The sequence below is a fragment of the Camellia sinensis genome, chromosome 11 (genome assembly GCF_055761805.1).
Source record: "Camellia sinensis isolate YWXY chromosome 11, ASM5576180v1, whole genome shotgun sequence".
Taxonomy (NCBI): Eukaryota; Viridiplantae; Streptophyta; class Magnoliopsida; order Ericales; family Theaceae; genus Camellia; species Camellia sinensis.
The window spans coordinates 174,949,430-174,955,904 of NC_138971.1; the positions used below are offsets into that span (position 1 = coordinate 174,949,430).

General features: G+C 42.0%; 1 protein-coding gene across 1 annotated transcript; it reads right to left on the reverse strand.

Annotated features, from left to right (window-relative positions):
* Positions 1-2,309: 2,309 nt before the first annotated feature.
* LOC114300106 (uncharacterized) lies at positions 2,310-5,210 on the reverse strand. Its single transcript, XM_082896373.1, has 2 exons — positions 3,376-5,210; positions 2,310-3,294 (listed from the first exon to the last, which is right to left on the reverse strand). The coding sequence occupies exons 1-2, from the start codon at positions 3,853-3,855 to the stop codon at positions 2,458-2,460; spliced, it is 1,317 nt and encodes a 438-aa protein (XP_082752499.1). The 5' UTR covers positions 3,856-5,210; the 3' UTR covers positions 2,310-2,457.
* Positions 5,211-6,475: the final 1,265 nt, after the last annotated feature.

Here is a 6,475-nt window from a genome sequence, read left to right on the forward strand (position 1 = left end):
ATGTAAAGAGATGTGAGCAATGTCAAAGGTTTGCACCTTTGATACATCAGCCAGCTGCCGACCTAAACCCAGTATCCAGCCCCTGGCCGTTTGCCCAATGGGGCATGGATCTGGTGGGACAACTTCCCCAGGCAACTGGGCAAAGAAAATATTTACTGGTAGCAACGGACTACTTCACAAAATGGATAGAGGCAGAGCCTCTTGCCAAAATCCGAGATGTGGATGTCAAGAATTTTATTTGGCGAAACATAATCACCAGATTTGGGATTCCAAGAGCAATAGTTGCCGACAACGGAACACAGTTCGACAGCAAACTAATCAAAAACTTCTGTGCGAAATTCAAGATCAAAAACTATTTCTCAACTCCAAGTTTTCCTCAAAGTAATGGGCAAGCAGAGGCGTCCAACAAAGTAATCCTGGATGGGATAAAGAAGAGGCTCCAAGCAGCAAAGGGAAAGTGGGTGGACGAGCTGCCCAACGTACTTTGGGCATATCGGACCACGCCGAGAAGATCAACGGGAGAATCCCCTTTTGCCATGGCCTATGGCACAGAAGCAGTCATCCCATTGGAGATCGGCATCCCAGGGATCAGAACCCAGGGAGTAGAGAATGGCACCAATGACATACTCTTAGCCCGAGACCTGGATCTGCTGGAAGAACGAAGAGAGAAGGCTGCAATTCAGCTTGCAGTATACCAGCAACAGCTTGCCAGAGCTTACAACAAGAAGGTTAATCCAAGAGATTTTCAAGTTGGCGACTTAGTCCTAAGAAAAGTCGTCGGAAACAAGAAGGATCCCAGGGAAGGCAAGCTTGGCCCGAACTGGGAAGGACCCTACAGAGTTACTTCAGTATTGGGCAATGGAGCATATCGGCTTGAAGACAATGAGGGCAAAGCACTACCCAGACCTTGGAATACTTGTAACTTGAAATTCTTCTATCATTAGATAAACATCATTGTTTGGCCGATATTATCAATAAAGTTTTTTCAGAATTCTCTCAACACGTATGATTAATGGTTATTGAAGACATATCAAACTCAGGCAAACTAAACCGATATAATTCCTTGATCCACTTGTTGAAATTTGTAGCAATTTACAAGTTGGAATCAAGCTGATTCCTTATCTTCACTTGTTAAAATTTGTAGCAATTTACAAGTTGAAGTTAAGCCGATGTTATTCCTTGATTCACTTGTTGAAATTTGTAGCAATTTACAAGTTGGAATCAAGCTGATTCCTTATCTTCACTTGTTGAAATTTGTAGCAATTTACAAGTTGAAGTTAAGCCGATATTATTCCTTGATCCACTTGTTGAAATTTGTAGCAATTTACAAGTTGGAATCAAGCTGATTCCTTATCTTCACTTGTTGAAATTTGTAGCAATTTACAAGTTGAAGTTAAGCCGATATTATTCCTTGATTCACTTGTTGAAATTTGTAGCAATTTACAAGTTGGAATCAAGCTGATTCCTTATCTTCACTTGTTGAAATTTGTAGCAATTTACAAGTTGAAGTTAAGCCGATATTATTCCTTGATCCACTTGTTGAAATTTGTAGCAATTTACAAGTTGGAATCAAGCTGATTCCTTATCTTCACTTGTTGAAATTTGTAGCAATTTACAAGTTGAAGTTAAGCCGATATAATTCCTTGATCCACTTGTTGAAATTTGTAGCAATTTACAAGTTGGAATCAAGCTGATTCCTTATCTTCACTTGTTGAAATTTGTAACAATTTACAAGTTGAAGTTAAGCCGATGTTATTCCTTGATTCACTTGTTGAAATTTGTAGCAATTTACAAGTTGGAAATCAAGCTGATTCCCTACCTTCACTTGTTGAAATTTGTAGCAATTTACAAGTCGAAGATAGGCCGAGATTATTGCGTAAGTTCTCATAGCAATATGTGGGTTGTCTGAACCCTAGAGAAGATGCTTAACACTTGTTGAAAGTTGTAGCCATTTACAAGGTTATGTTAAGCCGACGTATGATCACCCACTGAGGTATACAGAAAATTAACGGGTCGATGCAAAGGTTAAGTATATTATTTAAACACTTGTTGAAATTTGTAGCAATTTACAAGTAGGTTAGAACGAAATCATTGTTTAAGTACTTATTAAAAACAAAAAAAAAATGGCAAAAGTATACATTGAGTAGTATGTGTTTAGTTCTTGACAGAATTTATACAAGGTTTGCAGGTCAGTATCCTGCCGAAGTAAAAGCCTTGCAGTTATACCCAAGGTATGTAACCCCGAGAAGATTGCACAAAGAAAGCATGCAAAAATTTCTAAGTATAGAACTATGCAGAAGCAAGCAACAGAACATCACAAGATCAAAAATATCCTTTGCAAGAACAGTTGCAATTACATACTGAAAAAAGGCACATCGGCCATAAGAAGGAATGTACATTGTTCGGGAATTAAAAGAAAGAACAAAGTCCAAAATCCAGAAAAGAAAGAAGGGAAAATCAAGACTCTTGAACATCAGCAGCAGCAGAAACTGGAGCCTCGGATGATTCAGCTGGAATATCCTCGGCCACCTTCTCCGCTCGTATTTCGGCATCTATCTCTGCTAAAGTTGTGTCAAGACTTCTGTCAGTCAGAAGAAGATCAGATGATGGACACCCCTGAACAGGTTCCCTGGGCACTTCCTCAGCCTCATCACCCACTTCATCTTGAGTTAAGTCTAAAATTTGCTCAGCTGGAAAGGACTTGGCCTCAGTAGCGCCCTTGGGTTTTCTCACCAAGGCTTCACCTTCATCTTCGTCTTCACCCTCAGCTTCTACCTCGGTCTCTGATTCATCCTCAGCTTGACTTGGAGGAAGAAATGGTAAAAGATTAGCATCAACCTGGCGCAATGGCGAGTCAGCAGGGAGATCAAGCTTCTTTATCAGAGACATCCAACCAAGGGAAAATCCCCTGTTGCATGCCTGCCTGACTTGAAGTTTGTATTCTTCTGCAACGTCGGCCATGCCTTGAGCATAGGCCTTTTCATCGGCCTCCTTGACTTCGGCCTCCTTGGTGGCCAGAGCTTGTTGAAGTTCTTTTTGCGCTTGGACCTTCTGAGCCTCGGCCTCCCTTTTCTCGGCCTCAGCTACTTTTTTAACGGCCTCAGCAGCTTCGGCCTTCTCAAGAGCTAAGGTTTGGTTCTTCGTCGCAGCCTCGGCTTGATCCTCTAGTTTCTTCATTTTTACCTCAAGAGCCCTTAATTCTCTCTTCATTGAGGTCGCTTCCCTCTTCATATCAACCAATCTTTGACGATTCTCAAAGGATTGCATTGAAAATGAGTGGGCATGTTGGATAGCCTGAATGCAAACAGAAGTATCAGAAAAATTTCTCAGAAAGAAAAAGAAGGAAGAAACATAAATACAAATAGAAATACTTACTTGAGCAGAGTGTTGGAGCATCAGAGCGTAATTTTCATACTCACTGAACTTGGCATTTCGCTCCAAGTCATTCGGTAGAAGAAGAGCAGTGCTAAGGGCAACAGCAACGTTGATATCATCAGCACTTTCACTAGCCATGATAGGCCTGTCCTCCAGAGAAAGATCAGGGGCCCATGGGATGTCAGGCTTCTTTGAAGCCGAGGTCGTCGCAGACGATGACCTTGGCCTCTTTGTTTGTGTAGATCCTGAGGGTTGGCCCTCAGCAGACCTTTTGGTTGCAGTAGAGGTTGATTTTTTGCTTTCAGCTAGCTTCGAAATCGGCAGAGCATCCTCAGCCTCGGCGTCTGTAGCCTTGGCCTTAGGCTGAGCCTTTTTTACTCTCTTTTGTTTGGGAGGGAGCGTTGATTGCGCCGGTGCGGCTTCGGCATCAGTTGGAATATCGGCGAGAAGGTCTTGGACGACAGGCCTCGGACGAACCATCTCGGCAGTCTTTACTAGCCTTCGTCGGCGTTTACGTTCAGGAATTGGTATTAAGAAGGGGGCCGAAGTTGATGGAAGATCGGCTGGGTCAGATGTGGACTCTTGATCTGTCCGAGATGTAGAAGCAGTTAAGGTTGTGGCTGTTGGTGGAGAGAGACTCTTCTTCCTTTTTCGAGGGACGTCGGGTAAAATGGATTTGTGTGTGGGGACAAAGTTTAATAATACTGGGGCTTTTCGTTTAAGGATTGGAAGACCAAGAAGTGTTCTCAGATCTAGTCCTGGGAAGAAGGATTGACGAAAATTTTTCGGTGGTTGATGAAGATCTGCAAAGAATCAGACGTCAGAAACAACAAAAGTATTTAAGTGTTGAATGAAAACAACTAAGTGTTGACTCAGGGCTCTTACTCTTGCCCTCTGTAAGTGTTCGAGGAAGAGGGTAAAGGTGGACATCTTCATCTGGGCCAAATTCCCAATTTCCAGAGGCAATAAGATAGTCATCTCCAGCCCCCTTGTTGGAGTCTGGAAGGTCGGCTATAATCTTGTACTGAGTGGATCTCGGCTTAAGGTAATATACAAAACCCCTATCCTTCAGATCAAGAGGGCACATGGTATAACAATATTGAAGGTCGGCGAGGGTGATTCTGAGGTTTTCTTGCCTAGCTAAGGCTATAATACCATTAATTATCCTATAGGAATTGATAGTAAGTTGCATGGGGTTTAGCTTATAGAAATAGAGAACTTGACGAAAAAGGGGATCGAGTGGAAGCCGAAGTCCACATTCGATAAAAGCAACTACTGGAAAAGGCATTGTATGGTCTGTAGGCACGATAGTGTCATTATCCCCAGCCAGCTTAAGATGAACGTCGGCTGGGATAGAGAATTCTTGCCTAAAGTATTCAAGACTTGTTGGGGTATTTACCCTGTGCCTCCACATACCCATTGTGTCGACCCAAATTAAGAGGAATATGTTTTAGAAGACGGGCGTTTTTCAGGTTTCCCTAAAGATTAAGGGTTCTACAGACAAATCCCAAATCTACGAACTATTAAGATAAAGATCGAGGGCACAGATCTGGGGCAGATACAAAAAAGAGAAAACAAAAACGAGGTTTCAGATTCAAGAACAGGGCATAATTTTCAGAAACAATAGAGGTACAGGAAAAAATCAAGAACAGCGGCGAAAAGAATGATGGAAAAGCATAGAGGTTCAAAATATAGCCACAAAATTCAAGATACAAATAGATCCCAGACCTCGAGTAAGATCAGCAATGGCAACAGACTGACAATAGCGCATAAAGAAAATAAAAGAAATTAAAGGAAGGGGTCTTACCAGGAGAAGTGAAGCCAAGGCAATACTCGTTGAATCCAGAAACCAGTTGCGACAGCAAAAAAGGCTTTGCAAGAAATACGGGACTAAGGACAGTTCCAGAGAAGAAATTGAAGCAATGGCAGATTTGAAGAGGAAGAACGAGCTTTCGGAAGAGAAAGAGTAAAGAAGATGAAAAGAAAAAGTGAAGAAAAGATAGAGGCAAAAGAAGTTTTGTCAAAAATTTGAAACGGCGGCAAAAATAGGGCAATTATTGCGCCTAGGGTAACGCACGCGTCAGACGGCGCAGACGAACGAACAGACAGCCTCCAGGCGCGTCACTAACACACTCCAATAAAGACGAAACACGTGGAAGGAACAGTTAGACATGAATGACAGCTCATGTGCATAGGGTAGTACGACCGAAGCCACGTTCTCCGAAGAGAACACGTCGGCTGAGAAAAGATAATCTTGGCAAAGCAGTCTTCTTGAGCCATTATTCAGAAAGGGAAAAAAAAAAAAAAAAAAAAAAAAAAAAAATTCGGAATAGGTTCCATCACCTCAGAATGCCGAGGTAATAGAACCTAGGGGGCAGTTGTGGGGATGTATTTTCAGGATACCAACACGTGGCATGGTGACGCCGACATGTTAGCCGAGGTGCCACGTGCCCTGGTAGTTAAGCCGAGGTAATATCGGAGAAGCCGAGGTCATCTCCGAAGATGTCGGATCCCGAGATAAGGGGCGAGAATCCTAAGGCAAAGAGGATTGAATCAAGATATGGATTAAACTCTTAGGGAGTTTATCTCTATCACTTAAAAGAGTCCAGAGTAAGCAGTGAACTAGAGTTCATAGAAGTCATACTTCTAGTGGGACTTGGATTGAGTATATTATAAAAGAGAGGCACCCCCGTGGGTCTAAGGTATGCAATTTATACTTTGAGTATTCAATTTAGTACTTGATTATCTTTGAGAGATATACTGACTTGATCGTCGGAGTGCCCCCGGGTGGAAGAACCACCGCCGGAGCTTTTCTTTTCTGTTACAGGTTGCTGGAGCCATCTATTCTGCCGGTGCTTAGCTGCTGATCACTAAACGGGCAGTGTGGTCAGATTTTTACCCACACAGTAACTATCATACCCCAAAAACTCCAATTTAATTGCCAAGTGTTACTATCCACTAAAGTAATCAATTAAATTATCAAAAGACTAGTTGAGGTTTGATTCACTTACTAATTTAACTAATCTTTTTTCCTGATGATTTGCAGTAATTTCATACATTATTACTTAAAATAATGTTAAAATCTCCATCAATTTCTGTC

Bases quoted from the DNA above. Each gene is read 5' to 3' on its own strand.
- LOC114300106 (XM_082896373.1), bottom strand. From the start codon at position 3,855: ATGGTTCGTCCGAGGCCTGTCGTCCAAGACCTTCTCGCCGATATTCCA. The intron at 3,295-3,375 runs GTAAGTATTTCT...GTTTGCATTCAG, and splicing joins TGCTCCAACACTCTGCTCAA to GCTATCCAACATGCCCACTC.